Raw genomic sequence first — 20,446 nt, 5'->3', positions numbered from 1 at the left:
TTGACTCATGAAATTACCCAGTCCAGTTCAGGGACAGGTCACTGTAGTTACAGTAGGTGGCGGAACATTAAGGGGCAGCTTCCTTTACATTTTCCATTGTTACAAACTTTTCTATTGATAACTACATATTATGTTTTTACTGTTAGCATACTTGATCTCCTACCTTTTTATGTTTTTAAATTAAACTTTGCGTTTCAGAATTATTTTAGATTTACAAAAACGCTGCAGAGGTAATTCAGAGCCTTGCATACCCTACACCCAGTTCCCCCTAATGCTGTCATCTCACATTATTGTACAATATTTGTTAAAACTAAGAAACCAACATTAGCACATTACTATTAACCAAATAACAGGCTTTATTTGAATTTCATAAATTTTTCTACTGAAGTCGTCTTTGAGTCCAATCCAGAGTACCACACTGCATATAGATCCCATTACTTTTTTTTTTTTTAATCTTGCTGGGATTTTTTTTTTTTTTTTTTTAGATTTTATTGGGGGAAAGGGAACAGGACTTTATTGGGTAACTTCCAGGACTTTTTCCACGTCAAATTGTTGTCCTTTCAATCTTGGTTGTGGAGGGCGCAGCTCAGCTCCAGATCCAGTTGCCGTTGTTAGTTGTAGGGGGTGCAGCCCACCAACCTTGCGGGAGTCGAACCAACCATCTTGTGGTTGAGAGGATGCCCTCCAACCCAGTGAGCCATCTGGTAGCTCAGAGGCAGCTTAGCTCAAGGTGCCTTCAATCTTAGTTGCAGGGGGCGGAGCCCACCATCCCTTGCGGGAGTCGAGGAATTGAACTGACAACCTTGTGGTTGAGAGCCCACTGGCCCATGTGGGAATCGAACCAGCAGCCTTCGGAGTTAGGAGCATGGAGCTCTAACAGCCTGAGCCACTGGATCCCATTACTTTTAACCAGTATATTTAAGGTGGATTTCTTACTGATAGCATATAAATGGATCTTTCTTGTTCACCCAAAGCATACAATCTCTGCCTTTTAAAAGAGGTGTTTATAACTTTATAAAATGTGATTGTTGGTATGGTTAAGTTTAAACCAATCATCTTGCTATCAGGTTTCTACTTGTCCATCTTTCTTTGTTCCCCTTTTCCTCTTTTTCTGCCTTCTTTTGGTTTGAGCATATTTTTTTAAATCGACTATATTTTAGAGCAGTTTTAGGTAGGGCCTTTGGGAGGTGCTGCACCTCAGGTCCCCTCCCCTGTCCTGTGGTGGGAAACTCATGAGTTTCCCAGCTGTGGCGATTTCAGGGCTCACCTGGATGTTTTCCGTCTCTCAGGGATCACTCTCCTTCCTTGCCTAGTGTCCAGAGTCTGAGTACCATTTTTTCACGTATTTTGTCTGTCTTTTTGGTTGTTTCAGGAAGGAGAGCAAATCCCGTCCCTGTTACTCCCTCTTGGTTGGAAGTGGAAGTGCTCATATGTATCATTTAAAAATATTTACCTTTTGAAATGTGCTTTTATCTTGGTTAAAGCTTACCGAGTAAAGATCAGTGGCAGGCTCTTTAGCAGGAAATCAGGCGGCCTGAATCTTGGGGTACTTTGCCAACATCCAACCCATCAGAGCACGCTTCAGTTTCTAGACATGGTCTCGGAGTCACTAGAGGGCAGTGTTTGAGAGCAAAGCAGCCAGAATAGCAGGGCTGGCCCCAGGGTCACACAGCTCATGCGGCCATGAGAAGAAAGCGAGTCAACACAGGTGGCTCCCAGAATCTCCCTACTGGACATCGTAGTGCATTTCTCTTTCCCAGCTCAGGCCCACACATTGAAAACTGCCTCGAACATCCCTTGCAGTGCGCAAGGTGGACATGATTATCAAGCACGGTGCAGTCCTCCGAGGTCGGCTCCCCTGCTACATAGCTGATGTGTGGCACTCTGGGCCAGCAAGCCTTGACCTGAAACCCTTGGTGCCATCTATGTTTTCGGATCTGGGATTTTTCAGTTTTGAGCGGCGACATGGTTGAGTCCACACAGTACACTGTACCCTCAGTACCCCATATGACACTTCGAAATAACCCCATCAATGTTTCTGCAGGAAACAGATGAATGTTCCCACCAGGCGGGGACATTGTCTGTAAATGACCCCATGCCAAGGTAGGTCAGGTTCTGCTGCCCAGTGAGTTGGGGAAGACCTCTGGTATGACAGCTCTTTAGGTTTTGGACTTGACAGGAGGGACTGGGGAGCTGTGTGTGTCACCCGTCTGATAGATGAGGCATCCACGGTCCAACAAGTCAAGGGACTGCCCACGTCCCATAACCACAGCCTCCTCTGTATTTGTCCACTCTGCTGCCATTGTCTGTTATACCCACCTCAAATCTCTCCTCTCAGGCATTCCCCTAAAATCCCAAACCTAGCCAAGAGCTCCCATGTTTCCAAGAGCTGCCCTGCTGTGCAGTGACGTAATGGATTTGACCTCTTTCTGTGGACTTTAGTTTCCAAAGTTTAGCTGATTGAAATGTTTTTTTTAATTATTCCTCCTCTTCTTCCACCTCCACTCCCCCACTCCAGTTCAAGCCGTTGTTTCTCAGTCTAGTTGTGTAGGACACAGCTCCCTAGCCCATGCTGGTATTACGAGTCTTGTGCTCCCCTGGCTGAGGCAGTCGGTTGCCATTCGTTGGTCAGCCGCTCATATCAGCTCATGGCAGCTCTCGGCTGCCGGCCATTCATGCTGGCCACCGGCCACTCATGCTGGCCACCGGCCACTCATGGCAGCACATGGTAGCCCATGTCAGCATGCAGCAGTTCATGCTGGCTGCTGGCCACACACACTGGCTACCAGCCACTCACGGCAGCACATGGCAGCCCGCAGCAGACCACAGCCTCTCATGCCAACCTCCGGCTGCTCATGGCAGCCCAGCTCCAGGGAGACCTGTTGTTCACAATCTTAGCTGTAGACGGCGCAGCTCACTGGCCTATGTGGGAATCGAATAGGCAACCTCGTTAAGAGCATGGTGCTCCAACCACCTGAGCCACCAGGCCTGCCCTGATTGAAGTATTGTTGCAGGAAACAGCCCTTAATATATGTCCTTAAATGCTTCTGCTGTTTTCATAAATTGATTCCCAAAAGCAGGGTCTTATAGTTTTGATTTGACCCCACATGAGATTATATTTTTTGAAGGATTGCAATTCACAGCCTCAGGAATTGCATTTCCTGGGTGGGAGCCCATTTGAGTGCCCAGGTCCTCCCCATCCTTTCCAGTGCAGAATGTTATCACTCCTTTAATTTTATGAGAACTGGGTGGTAAAAAAAGTTTCTAGTAGTTTCAAATTGCACCCCCTAATTATTGGGGTTTGAACATCTTTTCATCTGTTCACTGGCATCAGGATTTTCACTTCGTTGAATGCTCCTATTAATTGCTTGTTTTTAAGTTGTCTGTTTTCTTGGTTTATAGAATCTTTGCAGGTTATATATGTGTATTAAGAATTGCATATTTCTTTGCTGTATGTGTTAAACACACAATTTTCCTCAGACTATCAATTTCTATTGACTATACAGTATTTGTTTTCATTCCACAATTTGTCAAATAAATGACCTTTTCTTTTCCAGCTTTAGAATATCTTGCTTAAAATCCACCCCTGCAAGCAAGATGTACAATATACAAAATTCTCCTTTCTCTGGAAATACTTTGGTCCCCTTTAGATGTGTCACCCATCTTGTCCATATGTAGAGCATTTTCTTCAGATGGAGAGCCAATTGTGTCAGCAGTGCTGTGAAACCAACCAGTCCTTTTCACCCTGACTTAACATGTTTTCTGTCATATATATACACACACCAAGATCTATTTCTAGGCTGTCTATTCTGTCACGGCGATGGCTGTCTCTTCTGTGTCAGGACACATGTATTGATTTTAGAATTGGGGGGAGGAAAATTTGTTTTTCTAAAGAGCAGTCCCTTTGGAACTGCCACAGAGCCTGGCCTGGAACAGAAATGCCTGGCAGCCAGGAGGTTGAGGTGAGGGGGTCTCCCCACCCCAACCAGGAAGCCAGATCAGGGAGGAGAGAAATAAGAGGTACCCAGCTGCTTGGAAAATAAAGTCTTCCCTTTTATTTCAAACCAACCCATTCCCAAGTTAGTGCCACAAGTTGTGATCAAGGGCCCCAAGCCCACCAGAGCATGGTGGGGGTGAGGGAACTCATGTCCCTTCAAGGATGGGCCTGGTGACCAGGGAGGAGGGGCCCCCTCCCCAGCCAGCCCCTGGCCCTGGCCTGCCCCTTAGCCTTCTCCCAGGGTTAAGGACACGTAGGGGGGCAGGGTGGGGAGGCAGTCCTGTTTGGGGTGTCCGTGGCCAGGGGTGATGTTAGTGGTGGGAGCCCACTCAGGCTGGGTTAGTGGGGTCTTCTCCAGCAGCCAGGGAGGGAACTGCAGAGAGAGGCAGAAATAGGGCACCAGATGCTGGCAGGAAGGCCACCACTGTGCCCAGAGTGGGAGAGGGGAGAGGAGGCCGGCTTCGGGAGCTGGGGTGTCACTTTGGAAGCTCACCGGAGAGGGGGGGCAGCCTCCAGTCTGGCATGGAAGAAGGGCTCAGATAGACGACTGCCACTGCACGAAGCGCTTGGATTCCTGCAGGGGATTTGGGGTTAGAGGAGGCCATGATGTAGGATCTGGCTTTGTAGTGTGGGTCCCCAGTCTCCTCCCTCAGACCCCGGAGTCCAGCCTCCAACCCCCTCCCTCAGACCCAGAAGTCCAGTACCTGAGGGTTGAAAGGGTCATCATCGTCTGTGTCATCGTAGTCGTCACTGGGGTGTGAGGGGGGCAGTGGCAAAGGAGGAGGATGGGGGAATCCATCAGGACGCTTCCCCCTCAAACAGGGCCCCCCTGAGAGTCCTCCCCCTGCCGTTTCCCCCAGGACCCTGCCTTCTCCCCTCCTGACCTGGTCGGGAACAGGGCCCAGGCTCGTGGCAGGCTGCAGAGGGCTGTGGCCAGGGCCCCTGCGGACAGGAGGGAGAAGAGCAGCAGGAAGAGCAGGCCTTCCAGGGCATCTTCGCACAGTCCCCGCAGGGCTGTGCCATAATCCTGGGGTGGGCGGAAGACAGCATCAGCAGGCATGCCCCTTCTCTCCTCCAACACTGTATGTCTACCTGGCTGCACAATGCGGGACAAGTCACTCAACCGCTCTGCCTCCTCATATGTGCTCAGCACCGGGCCTGGCACAGGAAGCACTCAGGGCACACAGCAGGCACTGTGATCACTGTCACTATCATATCCACAGGTATGAACCCAAATCTTGGCCTTTGGTCTGTCACCGTGCCCCCTCCACCACAGCCCCCAGCCACTGCAGCAGCTTGGCCTTGGTCCAGGGCAGGGCTTCTCAACTTGCACAATGACACCATGAGCCATTCTCCAATGTGGGGCCTGTGCACTGCCAGGTGTCAAGCAGCATCCCTGGGCTCCACCCTCTAGATGCCAGTAGCACCCCCTTCCCAGTTGTGACAAATGTCCCCACTCATTGGCCAGTGTCTCCTGCGCAAAATCCCTGGTTTAGAAGTTCTCTATGACAATTCTCAGAATCACTTGCACATAACGCATACTCATACATGCTGGCTGCCATCGCTTCACCCTGGAAATGAGCAGAACACCCATGTACTGACTGCCGGCCACCACTCTTCAGCAAGGATTGGCCCTGGGACACTTCAGTAACCAGGTTCCCAAAGGCCACTTCACACCACACGAGCTGGTGAGAGGCAGTAGGCGACAGCAGAGGTGGCACCTGCAGGACGGAGCTGTGCTGAGAGAGGCTGGTGGGGGCTGGGGTCCAGGAGCCCTGAGACAGGCCTCAGGGCTGCTGTGGCCTCTTCAGGAGGGGATGCAAGGGGGCCCACACAGCCCCTTGTAGGTCAGGTGGGGGGCCATCATCTGTGTGCAGGGCGTCACTGGAGGGTTATAAGTGGAGGAAGAACTTGATCGCATAGTGTTTAAAAGGCTCACTCGGCTGTTGGCTGCTGCTGAGAGGACAGATAGGGGCGGCAAGCACGGGGACAGGAGAGGCTCTGGCCACTGGGCAGGAGGTGAATAGGGCGAGGCCCGGGGTAGCAGGGGTGGCAGTACTAGTCACCTCAGAGTCCAAATGAGTTTCATAGGAAGGGCCAACAGAACTTGCTGGCGGAATGGTTGAGGGAGGTAAGGACAGGAAGCAGGAGAGATCTTACTAGATTTCTGACTTGAGCCCCTGTGTGTGGGGTGGGGGTGCCTGGTACTGAGCCAGTGAAGCATGGGGGAGGGGCTGTCAGGGCAATGGGGAGTTCTGCTTTGACTGGATCAGGCACATACACAATGTCCTTTCATCCACCTAACAGCCCTATAAGGCAGAGATCATCTCCCCCTCACATTGCTGCCTTTTGCAGTGATCGAATGAAGCCCAGAGAGGGCAAGCCACATGCCCAGTTATATAGCCTGGAAGGGGCATAGCTGGGATTGGAACCAGGTCTGTCAGGCTCCAGAGCCTACCCTCTTGCCACCTCATCCCTGATGTCCCTTGTCCTGATTTTAATATGTGGGGATCCCAAGACCCAGACAGGAAATCAAGGCCCAGGGTCACATGCTGAATCAGCAGAGGGCAGAGAATCTGACCCACTCTTCTCCCTCCCTTCCCTCCTTCACAATGAACCTTGGGCTGTAATCCAGCCTAGTGTCTTCCTGGGCCCCACAGAAATGCGTGGATCCCAGTTTGCCCTTGAAAAGAACAGCACAGCCTTTGAGGATGCGCTCCCTTCTGAGCTCTGTAATGCAGCACTTCTGACTATTAATTCAGTGCCCCCTATGCCCCCATGTTCGAGTGCCAGTTTCAGAAGCATTGGGGGCAACGGGAGCCATTGAAGGGATGTGAACGCAGCAAGGAGCAGCTCAGACCCATCCTACAGAATAAATGGATCCCTCTGGAGGTCGGGGTGCCAGATGGGACACAGGATGCCCAGGCAGACTTGAATTTCAGACAACATAGAAAACAGTGCAAGTATCTCCCCAGGATGGCATGGGACATACCTACGTAAAAGGGTATTTGTGGTTTGCTGAGTCTGGCAGCCCCAACTGAGAGCCCATGGGGGCATAAGTGGGAAGGGGAAGAGGCCTGCGTCCTCTGGGGAGAGACAAGGCCTGAGCTCCAGCACGCCCTTGGGGGTGGGGGCCGTGGATGCAGACATTGAGGAAGCAGAAGGAATGAGACCACTGGGTGACTGCCTGGCTGTGGGGGCTCGGGAAGTGAGGGGGCAGTGATCCTGCCTGAGGTCTCTGTCACCATAGTGTGCCTGGGCCAGCTCTGAGACCTTGGGCAACCCAACCCTCTGTACATTATCGTCCAAGTGTGTTAGACAGGCAGTAACAGCAGTTCCTTCTTCATCGTGTTACTAAGGAGGGCTTGGCGAGTCACCACCAGAACCCACACTCAGTAAGCTCAAGTGCACGCAAGGTGTCAGAGGGAAAAACTGATTTTCTCCTTCACCCTCACGACTGTCCAGTAAACAGGTACCATCTCCCTCACTTCACAGGTGAGAAAACTGAGATTCAGGGACATGCACCTGCGGTGGCCACAGACCCTGCATCAGACCCCAGACTGGCAGGAATCTGCGGGACACCAGGCACTCTTCCTCCTGGGTGTCCTGCTCACCCCTGCCTCAGCACGGTAACAGCACACTTTACAGATACTCACCTCTGTAATCCCAGTTTTATAAGTGAGGAAACTGAGGCACAGAGAAGTTAGTGACTTGCCTGAGGTCAACAGCTAGGACTGGAACCCAGGCAGTCTTGCTCCAGAATTCACTAAGCTAAATAGCCAATAGGAGGGGCAGAGGGAGGAGGAGGGCGGGAGGAAAGAAGCAGAAGAGGAAGAGAAGGAAGGAAAGAGTAGGAGGGCTGGAGGGGCTGGGAGAGATGAGAATGGAGCCAGGGATATGGGTGGGGAGACAGCGAAGGAGGAAAGAAGGAAGGAATATAGATGGTAGATGGATAGATAGGTAACAGCTAGATCGAGACTACCACCTATATGATAGACAAATAATAGATAAATGGAAAGATTTCTCAGGGGCAATGGAAAGAAGGCTGGCAGGGTTGGAGGAGGGGAAGGAGGCTCTTCAGTGGGTACGGGTCAGGTCGAGGCTCCCCTTGGGAGAAGAATTTGGGGAAGGGGACAGAAGTCACCTTGTGCAGGCTTCGACAGTGCAGTAGTGCCACCAACTGGTGGAAGTTTCCTTCAGTCACATTCAACGTCTCCTCCAAGGACAGCAGAGGCTTCTGAGGTGGGAGGAAGGTTGTTATCCCACGTACTTCTGCCATCTAAGCCTGGGTCCCGCCCACAACCAGAGAGCCTCCCCTTTTCGTACGCCCCACCCACACCCTACGGACCACGCCCATCGAGACGGCCCCTCCTGCAGTCCCCACACTCCTTCCCTGGGAGGCGAGGTATAGGAGGAGCGCCCAACCCGCGCACCTGCGCCGAAGGGAACTGGGGCACAGCTTCTCTCTCCAGGCCCTGTAGCTGGGAGTGGATGTTGGCCAGAGCTCGCTGGGACAGAGTCAGCCTCTGCGGGAAGACAGAGGGAGGGAGGAGGACCCAGTGGTCCACTCCTCTCCAGGGACACAGGACTGAGGCCCCTGGCGCCTTCATCCTCCCCCAGAACCCCTAAGCCCAGGACCCAGCCCCGTCCTCCTCCACCCCGTTCCCTTGCCCGTAGCCCTAACCTGTTGAAAGGGGTTGGAGACGGCCTGATTGCAGAGGAAATAATAGTTCAGGATGTCTGAGGCAGGAGGGGAAGAGGGGGGAGGCCGTGAGCCTGGGCCCAGGGCCTCTCCATGGGGGAAGGCCAAGGGGGCGGCGGGGCCCTGTCTTTCCACCCTCAGGACCGGGGCCCCTCCCCAGGTCAGGACTCTCTTGTGGTCCCAATGGCCTGGCATTCTGAGACCAGCCACCAGCCCAGTCCCTAAACTCTTCTGCTCAGGCCACAGCCCAAAACACACTGGTCTCCACACTCGGTGGGAACCCTTGACTAAACCGCTCCCCCCAGTTTCTCCAAAAGGCCAAATCCTTCATCCCTCAGGCCCTGGCCCCTCTCCTGAGCCCAGCATCTTTATCCTCCCTCTTTTCCATTCCACCAGGGAGGTTCTGAGAGCTTTGGGGAACCAGGCTAGGCCTGGCTGATGGCTGGGCACCCCCATCCCACCCCAGGCAGGGCTGAGGACAGAGGCCTGAGGATCCAGGGTTTGCACTGGGCCGATGGGGTCACCTGAGCCGAGCCCAGTCTCCTCCTGGGTCAGGTTCAGAACATAGGTGTCAGGACTGGAGCAGAAGTCACTGAGGCCCTGAGGGAGGCAGCGGAAAAGGGACTCAGACCAGAAACTGCCCCAGTGCCACTCTCCCACACTCAGTGCCCCCAGCCTCCTCCCTCAGACCCTGGAGCCCAGGCCCCCAGCCCCTCCTCCCTCAGACCCAGGAACCCAGGCCCCCAGCCCCTCCTCCCTCAGACCCAGGAGTCCAGGCCCCTGGCCTCTCCTCCCTCACACCCAGGAGTCCAGTCCAGGCCTCCAACCCCCTCCTTCCTTAGAACCCAAGCATCTAGGACTCCAGCCTCCAGTACCTCAGGATGTAGGACACTAACCCCAAACCTCAAATCCTATGATCCTGGCCCCCAAGTCCTTCCTCTCAGGACCTAAGGCACTGGCCCCCACCCACGCCAGGATTCAGGAGTCAGGGCCTCCAGCCTTGCTAAGTCCCAGAGCCCAAGGACCGGGGCCCTGTACTCACCACAGCTGTGGCTGCCTCCAGGCCCAGGGAGCCCCAGCTCAGGACAAGAACCACAAGACTCATGACAGTCATCCTGTGGGGGGAGGCGATTGGACTTGGGGTTTTTGATCTCTCCACCACACTTCTTCTTTTACCCCACCCCAAATCCCATCACAGCCCACCCCCCACCTCTGGAGCCTGGAAGATCAGAATTAGGGACAGAGAAGTTGATTGCAGGGGGTGGACCTGTGGTTGGTGACGTCAAACTGAATATGTGGCCCTGCCCATGGGGTGGGGGACTAAGAAGGGCCCTGGAGGGCAGGATCCCAGCCCAGCTCTGCCCCCATTTTCTTCTGGGACTCTGGGGAGCTACTGCCCACTGCTGGGCCCCATTTCCCGGCTTTGAATTCTATAGGACCCCGCTTTTCCCAAGCATGGTCCCAGATTCTCCCAGAACTTGGTCAGCCGCCCACTTGCCCAGACTGTTCCTCCCAGGAATGGAGACAACTCCAGGGCTGAAATCACCTCCAGGCTTTTCTCTGGGTATGGGGTTTGGGGGGTCAGCACTGGAGAGTGGTCAGCAAGCAAGAAAGGCACCTGGGGGACCCAAACCAAAGGTCTGACCTCAAGTACCAGACCTGAGTGTCTAGGCTGTGTTACCCTGGATGGGATGGCAGGACCTCTCTCGCCAGGGGGAGTGTGGAGACAGTGGTAGGCACTCACTCACCAGTGCAGCTTCTCCCCCCCCCCCCCCCCCCCAGGAGCAGGGAGGAAGCAAGGGCTCCTCCAAGTGGGACAGGCTGGCCTGGGTCGAATCCCAGCTCCAGGACTTCCTGGCTGGCTGGCCAGTGGTCCCACCTGTCTGAATGCCATTCTCCCCCTCTGTTAGGGGAGAAGGAAAGTGCCTCCTGATAGGGTTGGTTGAGGGTTCCATAAGAGCATGGGGCACACAGAATAAGAACGTGGCCCTGCGATTCTGCCATGCCATGTCATGGCCATGCAGCCTGGATGTGTTCGCCTCCTGCCTCAGGTCCCTCATCTGCAGGATGGGCATCTGGCAGGCACCTCCTTTATGAGGATGTGTGACAACTGAAGGAGTCAGCATGCATGGCCTTCAATAGCCGTCAGCGATCACCATCATCCGCAGTGCATTTAGAATTTCCCGAACTTTCCACTGCTTGGTGGCCTGTTTGCAGGTCTGCCCATCACTCCTGGGCAGCTCCAGGTCTGATTTCACTCTATGTGCCCCACCCACACTGGGAACTCCGTGGAGATCGTGGAGGTTCGTGGGACAAAGGAATGCACCAGTGTAAGCCTGGGGAGACCTGTGGTCCCTCTCGCAAGAGGGCTGTGGGATGGAATGTGGTTCCCCTGTGCTGTGACATGAGCCCCCCGAGAATGCCCAGACTTACACAATCACCAGCCACTTGCTCTGCTTTGCCAGGCCCAGGAGGGTGAAGAGGCAGACCAGGAGCTCCAGGAGCAGCAGTAGAACATAGGCCAGCCACCTGGGGGTCGGGGGGGGGGGGGGGGGGCGACAGTGGTGCTGCTGAAGCAGCAAATCCAGCCTTCAGGCTCATGGGCTTCCAGACTCAGTAGAAGGCAATGGCACCCCCACGGTCCACCCGGCCATGTGACTTTCTGTCATCTAGGTCTCCAGGCCACAGCCCAGCTCATCTGTGAAATGGGTGCACTGGGAGGCAGGTCATCCTAGCCTTCTAGAAAGAGCTGAGGTCCGAGGGTCTCTGTGACAGAACATGTGTGATTTGGCCACAGAGCCCCAGTCCCCACCCCACCCCTGCAGAATATAAAGCAAGTCTCTCCCAGGCATGCACACAGCATAACATTGCACAACCTAAGGGTGTGGTGTCTGCAGGCAGATACCTGGGTCTCTACTTCCTATGTGTAACTGCCTCAGTAACTTTGCCTCCCATGCCTCATTTACCCAGCCTGTAACATGGGGAGAACGATGGCACCCACCCCAAAAGTTGTGGTGAGGTTAATGAGTGAGAACCTGTAAATTGCTTAGAAGAGGGCCAGGCATGTGGATGCACTTAAATATTAGCTTGAACGTTAAATACTGTTTAACAGTTCAGTATTATCGAATAATTAATTCCCTCTGATTGGAGAGGAGAATGCTCATGAGGCCAGAGCACAGTGCCTGCCTGGCATGTAGTAAATGCTCAACAAATAGTAAGTTCTCAGTGGCCCCACATGGCTGAGCAGAGGCTGGGGTACCGCCGGAGTGGCAAGAGAAATGCCACACCCTCTGCAGCAGCCTCTATTTGAAACTCTGCAGGGGCTCACTCTGCCCTCCTTTCCTGGACCATTGGAGGGTTAAGCTCTCCCAGGGAAGGGGAAGCTGGGCCCAGTGACTCCAGGTGACTTCCATGCCTTTGTTTTCCATGTCCCCACCGCCAGCTCCTGCCTCCAGGCTTCACTTCAGTGAAGGGGCAGGCAGCCCATCCTGCTCTAAGTGGCCATGAACTCCTGTTGTAAGCCTCCATGAACTTGGCCAGCAAAGCTCTCCCTCCCTCAGGGGCCAATTTCCTTCCAATAAACTGGCCATGTTGGTTGAGGGACTCAAAAGTGCCAGGCAGTCTCATACTGGTGCATCCAGAAGGTATTTTCTGTTGATGGTGGGTCTGCTCACCCTGGTGTAGTCTGCATGTTGGCTACCCCCAGCTGGCCTGGAAGGGGGTTAAAGCCCACTGTGTGTGGCCCCTGGGCTCGGCCACCACACAGAACCTGGATTCGCTGGGACCCAGGCCTGCCTTATGCCCCACGAGGCATCCTCTTCTCGGCCTGCACCAGCCTGGTCTGCCTCCCTCTGGAGCATAGCATCCAGGACCCAGTCTTCCATCTCTGACTCCACACCTGGGCCAGGCCTTTGGAGGGTGTCAGATGAATGAGAGAAATAATTTCTAGTGGATGAAGCAAGGCAGAATACATTATGGAGGCTGCCAGGAAGGGTGGTATTCCAGATGTCTGCATAACTTGTTTCTCCCCTCCTCCAAATGTCACCTCCTCAGTGTGACCTTCCCAGACTCCCAATTCAAACCATCAGCCTCTGTCCCCAGCCCACCCCCTCCCTTGCTTAACTTTCTCCAAAGCTCTTTCCACCCACTACCTTCCAACATTGTTTTACTCATGTTTTATGTTTTACTCGTGAGTGTGTTTGTTTCTTATTGGTACACCCTAGAAGCCAGGCGGGAATTGCTGTCTGCTTTGTTCATGGCTCTAGCTTACAAAAACCTACATTTTACAAACAGCTGTATAATGTTAGTCACTGTTGTAGCCACTGGACCAATGTCGACTCATTGGATCCTCAACAATCCAATAAGTGGGGTTACTGCCCATTATTCCCATTTTACAGATGGGGACACAGGCACAGAGCTGGTGAGGACTGGTTTAAGTCCATGGTTAGGAAGTGGATGTCTAGCTTCAGAGCACGTGTTTCCCTCCCCCCACCCCACCCCCACTGGGCATGCCTTCTCACCAGAAGATGCTGAATAAATGTTTGTTGAATGGATACATGAGTTAGAGGCATGACTGAGGCAGTGAACCAATTAACGGGCTGGTCAGGGAGGGAGCTCAAGAATGAACTAATGAGGAGTAAACTAAGTTGAGGAGGAAATGAATTCATGAAAAAATGGAGGCAGTGGGTGAATGGATGAATACTTGGGTATAAGGATGGGTCCCTCTCTCTACGTCAAGGTTTCTCAACCTTGTCCCATTGACACATGGGACAGATCCTCCTTGCTGGGGGGGACCGTCCTGTGCACTGTAGGGTATTGAGCCGCAGCCCTGTTCTCCACCCACCAGATGCCAAGAGCACCTCCTCCCCCAGTTGTGACAACCAATCATGTTTCCAGACGTTGTTCGATGCCCCCTGGGGCACAGTAACCCAGGTTGAGAAACCTCTGCCATAACAGGGTAGGAAGAGTGGTCACCCACCTGTACTCCTCCACAAAGGACACATCTTCAGCCACCTGTAGGGGGCTCAGGGGCACTCCCTGCCAGAAGGCCAGCCCCTGGAGCTGCTGGGCCACAGCCTCTGCCTGCCGCCGAGCCCCCCGGGTGGCAGCCACCAGCTCTGTGCGCTGTGTGAACACCTCTTCCAGAGTGGTAAGCTCCGTCCTCACGGCCTCCCCCAGCCTCTCCACCGTCTCCAACACCTGGATGCAGGGGCCGGTCTGGGGTCAGGGGAGGGCACTCTCAAGGTGCACAGGGTTGGGGGACAGGGTTGTGAAGTAGGAGCTAGATCCAGGGCTAGGGCATCTGTGATCAAGGAAGGGGAGGGCTCTGCGGTTTGCTTGTGAGGCTCTATGGCCTCCCTCTGTGGCTTTAGCCCTGGGTAGAAATTCAGACCCCAGAACGGGATTAAGTCTGGGGTCCTAGGTCTGATGCTGACAAATGCCTTCTGAGTCTGGGGTCCTGTCTGGGTTCCATAGTCCGGGATCTGCACGGATGTGAGATCTAAGGTTTGAAGTGAGGCTGGGTCTCATCCTGGAGCTGGGGAAGGGAGTGAGGCCTCTTATCTGCAGCCTGGGTCTCAGCACTGAAGCCCCCAAGCTTGCATTTGGGCCAGGGATCAGGTCTGGATCTGACCTGAGGGCAGAGGCTAGGGTCACTGGTGATTGGGCTATGAGCTGAAGGTCAGGACTGGGGCTGGTTGTGCGTTTGCATCTGGGTTTGAGCCGGAGTCCCAGGTCTGGGTTGAGGTTTGAAGGTCCTGATTTGCAGTCAGTGTGAGGGGTTTGCTGTACATTCTGAGGTCTGCAAGTCTGAGTCTGAAATTCTGAGTCTTGGGGTCTTGACTGTGAGTTTGGATTCCGTTTCTCTGGGAGGGGGCCCATTTCCCAGTGTGGGGAACCAGTCTGGGTGTGGGTCTGGGGTCTGGCAGCTGCCTGGCCCCTCACCAGGTGGTCAATGGCGCTGAGCGTGTGGTTGGCGTGCAGCAGTGCAGAGCTGAGCTGGGACACCCCATCACTGGTCTCGCTGTTGCCATAGAAACCGATGCCAATGCCCGCGCTGTGAGGAGGGACGGGAAATCACAACGGATCCTGGCACTGTGGTGGTGGTGGGGGGCGCCGCCTCCCACCTCCTCACACACCCAATCCCATCTCCTACTCCCACCCCATTGGTCCAGTCTGTCGTGGGAAAAGAACGTCTCCAGCCTGGCCCCCACCGGTTGCCACGGTAACGGGAAGGCCGAACACCTCCAGCCCAAAGGACGTCATTGTGATGCTAATAGTGGGTGGAGTGGCAGAGGGGAGTGGGGCCCAGATTTAACTCGCACCTAACCGAGAGGGCCCGGGAACACCCAGCCCCAGATGACAGTCCTCCCCCACTAACGACAGCCGGCCCCGCACCCATCCCCTTCATCCTTTCCCAAGTATTCAGGCTCCTTAGCACCTGTCCCTTCGGGGTCCAGACGTCCCCCTCCTCCTCCCACCTCCACCTCCCCGCATCCTAGGGGTTTCTAAAAGTGCAGGCCCCCAGCCACCACTTCCTGGGGGAACCCAAGCCAGGAGCTCCCGGCCATCCTCCACCCCCGGGACCCAAGCGTCTGGCCAGCTGGGAGCGAAGCAAGGGAATGTGGGACGATGGGCCAGGAGCCGGCGGCCCCGCCCCTCCGCGGCCAACATACAAAGCTCCATTGTGGGGCTTGAATCGAGTCCCACGCCCCCCTCCCCTCGAACTGCGCGTCCCTCAGTGGAGGGGCCAGGGCCAGACTGAGGCGGAGGGAGCCGGACGCCCTCTCAGTTCCCAGCCCCGGTGGTGCAGGCCCCCACCCCCAGCCCTGGGACCCGCCGCCCGCCGCACCCCCGCCCATTGTTCGCTGTCCCACAAAGCTGCTCTTGTTCCCAGGCCGCGGGGGACGGCCGTGTCTCTCCCCCACCGGGCCTTTGTCCACCCACCTCGCTGTCCACCCCCATCAGTAGTGCCCCAAGAGGAAACATCTTGGATATAGGCCGCCCAGCCGCCTCCGCCACATACAGCCCCAAACACACTGGTGCTCCCTGCAGTGAGGCGGGGTGGCAGAGCCCATCCTGGGTGCGGGTGGGAGTATCGGCTTCCAGACCATTCCCAGGGGCCAGGCACGTCTCTCCCGGTGTCCCAATCTGTGGAATAGGACAGCTGTCCATGCCCTTGTAGGGGTCGCCCTGCCCGCTGGGGCTGTGCTCAGAGCTGGCCCTTGGTAAAGCTGCGGGAGTGCTCTTCTCCTGTCTCCCCGGGGGGTATCCCAGAGAAAGGTCCCTGGGCTCCAAGGGGTTTGCGGTCTGAATCTCCACTCTCTAATAGGGCCACATAGCCTTGAAATGTTGCCTTCTCCCTCTCCCTGAACCATCCTCTTTCAAAACTGGGCATGAGAATTCTGAGTCCAGCCGGGTGACTGCAGGAGACAGGGAGAGGGGCTCAGGTCTGGGCCCGGAGGTGGTCTGGATTATAAATACCCATTTGTCTGTCTTCTGGACTAGAACATCAGCCCCATGAAGGCAGGGATCTAGTCCAGCTTTGTCAGTCTATCCTGATACATAGTAGGAACTCAAGAAGTAGTTGTTGAATAAATGAATGAGTTAATGAATGACATCACTGGTTAACATTTACAGCTGGAAGCGGGCACTGCTCCTTTTCTCATTCAATATTATAACTAGGAAGTAGATATTACCATAATATCCATTTTAGAGATGTGGAAACTGAGGCCGGGAGAGACTCTATCACTCTGCCAGGTCGCACAGATATTCAATGGCAGAGCCACCAAACCCAGGCAGTCTGACCTCTCAACTTTTAACCCCTATCTTGTCCTGACAGGCTGGCTGCCCTAGAAAAGTCATGCCTCTTGAACCTCAGTTTCTCCATCCATCAAATGGGGGTCATTCTTCCTGCTGCTGAAATGGAATTCTAGGACACCATACGAAGACTGACAGAGCATTGGGGGAGCCCTGTCCCCACTCCCCACCCACCCTGGGGCCCCATTACCAGCCGACGAGAAGGGCAGCAATACAGCTCCAGGTGACACAGCCTCCTCCAGGTGGGGGGCTCTTGGAGCCGGGGGGCTCTGGGGGCCGGCAGCAGCAAACGCGGATGAGGTAGGCAGCAATGAGAATGAGGCTGAGGCCCAAACCCAGGCCAGCCAAGGCCACCACCAACAACAGGGCCTGGGGAAGGAGTGACATCAGGCCTCAGAGAGGCTCCGGGCTCTTTCTCTGCTTAGCGGGAGAATCTGCATCTGGGATCTCAGTGGAGGAGGTAGACATCCTGGCTAGACTGTGGGCCAAGCCCAACCTGTGCTATTCAGGTTTGTAGGAAAGATGAGATCCCTGGCCTCACCCCCAGGGCTGGCAGCTGGGGCTCTGTGATTTAGGACTGGGTCACTGGAGAGAGCTTCCAACTGGAGCGAGGCCCAAGTCTTGGGTTCCAGTTCTGCTCTGCCTGCCAATGGCTATGTGATGTTTGTCAGGCGCCCTCACTTCTCTGAGCCTCGGTTTCCTCCGCAACCAGACAGTTGGATGGAGCATTTCACAGGACCTGCTGAGACCTGGATCCCTGAACTGCAGGATCAGGGCGCAGGTGGGGGTGCCTGTTCCTCGTGAAGTGTGCACAGCTGGGGGTGGCAGGCTTCCTCTTCCCTCCTCCCTACTCATCCTCCCCACTCACTGCTCACTCTCTCTCCCCTGTTGCTGAGCTCTGCACAACCACCTCAGTGTGAGTCTGTCACCCAGAGTCTCATGGGAAGGGGGGCATGTCAGCTGCTGTGACAGTGTGTGTGTGTATGTGTGCGCGCGCGCGCGCGCATGTATGCATATACACAAGACTCAGGGATGGAGACTGGGAGACTAAGAGAATGAAGACAGAGCAGCAGGGAGGGAGGCTCAAAGAAAGAGATAAGAAAAGTAGAGTCTCAGAAAAAGGAGAGACAGACAGAGACAGAGATGGAGGTGGAACAAAAGGCTGAGAGGACAGAGGCAGGGAGAGAAAGCGTGTCTAAAGTTGGAAAAGGCTTTCAGAATAATGGGGTTCTCCACGAGGCAGGATTTTACACTGGACAATCTGCAGCCCTGTCACCTTCACAGATGCCCAGAGTGGGGCAGGGGTTTACCTGGAGCCACACAGCACGGTAGGGCTCCATCAGGACAGAATCAGACCTCTGGACTCACTAAAGCTGTTTCTCCTAAACCAGTGTCTCTGCCTTTTTCCTCACAGAGGTGTGTGTGCGCACGCGTGTGTGTGTTGTGACAGTGGACAGTGTGTGGAGTGTTTGTGTTTCTGGCTGTGAGAATGGATGTAATATCTTTGAGTTTGACTGAGTCTGCCTATTACATGTGTGTGTGTGTGTAAGTGAGTGTGTGAGAGTGTATGTGTGTCTTTATGGGAGCACCTGTATCTGCAGGTGTGAGAGGGATATGTGGGCATTTGTATGTTTCTGGCACTATTCCTTGAGTCTAACTGGGTGTCTGGTCGTGTTTGTGAAAGAGAGAAAAGGAAAAAGTGTATGTATGTGAGCATAAGTGCGCAAATGTGTGTTTGTGTGAGTGTGTGATCATGTGTGTATGAGAGTGAGGGTGTGATTGAGTTCAAGAATGTGTGTGTATGTGTGAATGTGTACACGTGTATATGTTTGTGAGTATATATTTGAATGTGCGTGTGCGTGTATATGTGAGTGTATGTGAAAACGTGTGTATGTGAGTGTGTGTCTGAGTGTGAGTGTGCTCCCCAGCTCGGTGTTGCCCAGTCCCTGGTTGTTTTTCCAGCTGTGCTCACAGCAGTGACCTCCCTGGCGTTAATGTCCCCTCCTGGGGTGTGTGACTGTGCCAAGTATTCCAGTGCTGTCACCCTGGCTGTTGATGAGGCATGGAGGTGGGATAGGAGTGAGCTTGTGAGTGTCTCTGGCAGTGATGGGCTGGGCCAGGGACCCTGCATGCGTCTGTGTGGGCAGCCGTGTGGGAAGGTCTCCTTGGCCACGAGCAGGTGTTGGGACTGGCTTTGGAGGTTGTGATTGTGTAACAGGGAGGCTGTGGGCGAAGGGCTGGCAGTCCCCACTTGGTGGGGAGAGGGCTGCGTGGAGTAGGCAGGGAGGAGCTGCTCAGGGCTGGCACAGCCATGACCCAAATAGCTCAGAATGCAGCACACATCCCCCTCTTCGCTTCTCTGGGACCCCTCCCCCCTTCTAAGCTTTCCAATCCCCAGGCCCCAGTCCTAGGAGCTCCCCAGGACAGGTGGGAGGGGTCTAAGATCCTACAGGCAGGGCCTGGGACCCATCCCTGGCCCCACCAGGACTCCCAGCCCACCCCCTATCCCCCACCCCGCCTGTGCAGCTCAGCCAAGCTTTGCTTATTAATCTCAAAGTCAAGGACTTGACTTAAACTGGGTCAGGGGACAGTTCTTTGGCCCCTATTGGAGCTGACCCAGGCAGGGCCCCATTTCCCAGGGACCCGGGTTTCTATAAGGGTTCCATCCCAGCCCCACCCTCCGGACCCATTTTTGTCATCCTCTGCTCCTTAAACCTCACCTCACTCGCCCCCTTCCACTCCCGCCCCTCCAGTGCCCGGAACATCCTTCTGTCCTGGCACTGGCTCCCAAGCCTCCTCTGCCAACATCTCCACCTCATTTTCCCACCCGGGCCCTAAACCCCTCACCCCCATTCACCATTTCTGGTCTCAGTCCTGTCCCAGAACCAGAACGGGGGGGGGGGCACCCCCAGCCTTTTCCCTCTCCACCATTATCAGCTCTTCTCTCCTGGGCCCCACCTTCACTGGAATGCCCCATCCTATAAAGGGAGAGGTCACCTTTTAGGACACCTATCCCCCGATGACCCCGGACACTACCCTCCCAGGCAGCTCTCAGATACCCTGGAATCCAAGGGCCCTAGTCACCTCCCTCCTAAGGGACTCAGGGGCCCAGACCCCTAGCCCTCCTTTATTTAAGGAGCAAGGGGTCTGGTCCCTCAGCGCCCGTCGCAGGGGAACCTCCAGGTATGGGAGCCGCGCGCTCCTCCTCCCTCAGACACCCCAAAGTCGGGGTACGGCCCCCACCCCCAGGGAACGCAGGGATTTGTCACCCAGCCCCCTACCCCGGTGGGAGCCAGAAGCGCTGGCCCCCGGCCCCCGCCCCCAGGATCCCGTGCCCACTCCCACCTGCTGGTATTCCTGCTCCTGGGGCGCGAAACCGCTGGACACCGGGCGGAGCTGAAAGTCGGCGCGGGGCAGCTGGTGGAGGAGATGCACCCAGGCCGACGGTCGGTAGCCCGGGGGCGCCCCCATGGCCCCCGGGGGAGGGCTCGCGGGGCCGGCGCCCGGGTTGCGAGAGCCTGGGTGGCTAAGCGGGGCGCGGGCGGAGCGGGGTCTGGCGGGGCTCAGGGGAGTGGAGCCGGGGGAGGGAGGGGGCGGGGGGCGGAGATTGGGGGAAGGAGCGGAGAGGCGCGGGCCGGGCGGGCACAGTGCTGCCCCTGGCGGCTGCGGCCGGGGACTGCGGCGCCGCGCGTCGGCCCCTGGCATTCCTCCCCTCCAGGGACCGCTCCCACCTACCGCCCGCGCAGGTACCCCGACATCCTCGTCCCCATAAGGCCGCTGATACTGTTTTGTCGCTCTACAGCATAACGATCCCTTTATTTTTAGGAAGAACCCTCAGGTACGTGCAAAGGTCGCTAGTATTTGCGCAGCATTTTACAAATAATAGTTGCATCAATAAAAAATCCTCACTTCTGTGTATAAGCGCGCTC

At 55.3% G+C, this 20,446-nt stretch overlaps 1 protein-coding gene across 2 annotated transcripts; it reads right to left on the bottom strand.

The window, feature by feature from the left end:
• Positions 1-4,032: 4,032 nt before the first annotated feature.
• On the bottom strand, positions 4,033-20,103 carry TTYH1 (tweety family member 1). Of its 2 annotated transcripts, XM_019718650.3 has the most exons (14): positions 19,863-20,102; positions 16,708-16,886; positions 14,643-14,754; positions 13,678-13,898; positions 11,133-11,228; positions 9,742-9,814; positions 9,224-9,299; positions 8,682-8,737; positions 8,431-8,523; positions 8,142-8,234; positions 4,882-5,024; positions 4,702-4,747; positions 4,491-4,571; positions 4,033-4,370 (listed from the first exon to the last, which is right to left on the bottom strand). In XM_019718650.3, exons 1-13 carry the CDS (start codon positions 19,986-19,988, stop codon positions 4,533-4,535), a joined length of 1,353 nt encoding a protein of 450 aa, XP_019574209.1. In that variant the 5' UTR covers positions 19,989-20,102; the 3' UTR covers positions 4,033-4,370; positions 4,491-4,532. The 2 variants fall into 2 exon arrangements, with proteins under 2 accessions (XP_019574209.1, XP_019574208.3); XM_019718649.3 differs by lacking the exon at positions 4,702-4,747 and having other exon boundaries at positions 19,863-20,103.
• Between the last annotated feature and the right edge of the window lie 343 nt (positions 20,104-20,446).

The sequence above is a fragment of the Rhinolophus sinicus genome, chromosome 8 (genome assembly GCF_057876585.1).
Source record: "Rhinolophus sinicus isolate RSI-liver-muscle chromosome 8, RSI-T2T, whole genome shotgun sequence".
NCBI lineage: Eukaryota > Metazoa > Chordata > Mammalia > Chiroptera > Rhinolophidae > Rhinolophus > Rhinolophus sinicus.
Note: the sequence above shows the minus strand (reverse complement) of the source record. Positions and strands in the feature narration are given on the sequence as shown.